The sequence below is a fragment of the Corapipo altera genome, unplaced genomic scaffold (genome assembly GCF_003945725.1).
Source record: "Corapipo altera isolate COAL_440 unplaced genomic scaffold, ASM394572v1 131868, whole genome shotgun sequence".
Lineage (NCBI taxonomy): Eukaryota > Metazoa > Chordata > Aves > Passeriformes > Pipridae > Corapipo > Corapipo altera.
Genome location: NW_020885438.1, coordinates 13,763 through 14,440, shown reverse-complemented (window position 1 = coordinate 14,440; position 678 = coordinate 13,763). Strand labels below are relative to the sequence as shown.

At 54.7% G+C, this 678-nt stretch overlaps 1 protein-coding gene across 1 annotated transcript in view; it reads left to right on the top strand.

Moving 5' to 3' along the window:
* Positions 1–235: 235 nt before the first annotated feature.
* LOC113940505 (dephospho-CoA kinase domain-containing protein-like) overlaps positions 236–678 on the top strand; it is a 3,215-nt gene continuing 2,772 nt past the window's right edge. Inside the window, 2 exon segments of the mRNA XM_027631658.1 lie at positions 236–328; positions 331–358. Of these exon segments, the coding sequence (XP_027487459.1) occupies positions 242–328; positions 331–358 (115 nt within the window). The 5' untranslated portion in view covers positions 236–241.

Genomic DNA, 678 nt, shown 5'->3' with positions numbered 1-678 from the left:
CATCCAGAGTTAGGGGGGTCCAGGGAAGCCTCGTTTAACCCAGCACTGTCCTGCAGCCTGTGAAAGAGAGATTCCCAGACCGGAGGGTGCCAAAATCCTGGCGATGTCTCAGTAACACCCAGAGAGAATGAACTTCGAATGAAGCCACCTGTTTTGGGCTAAATATTTGCTGTGCCCAGCATAAAAAAGAGCCCTGTCCTGGCACATTTTCCAGCTCCTTTCTTTCCCCTTTCAGAGCACGATGTTCCTGGTGGGACTCTCGGGTGGGATTGCATCGGGGAAGAGCACGGTAGTGGCCGTGCTGCGGGAGCTGGGCTGTGCCGTGCCATGATCGACGCCGACCTTATTGCCAGGGAGGGTGAGTTTTCCGTGGCTGATCCTGGTCCCTGAGGTTCCCCTGACAACTGGGATCGCTGCCGGGAGGCGCTGACGGCAGAGGGTGCTCTGGGTCCATCCAAGTGTTTCCCTCCCGCTTCCCACTCCGTGAGGCTGTGGAGCTGCCTCCGGGGGAGGGGGAATTGGAACTAGGATATCTTTTTTATAACAAAATAAAAGAAGATCGTGTCCTAAGAAACACCGTGGAGAGATCATGCCCCGAGTCTCTCTCTCCTGGATGAGATGTGATGTTTCCCAGCTTTGAAAGCCAACTCTGGGCAAAATTAATGTGGTTCCCTTGGC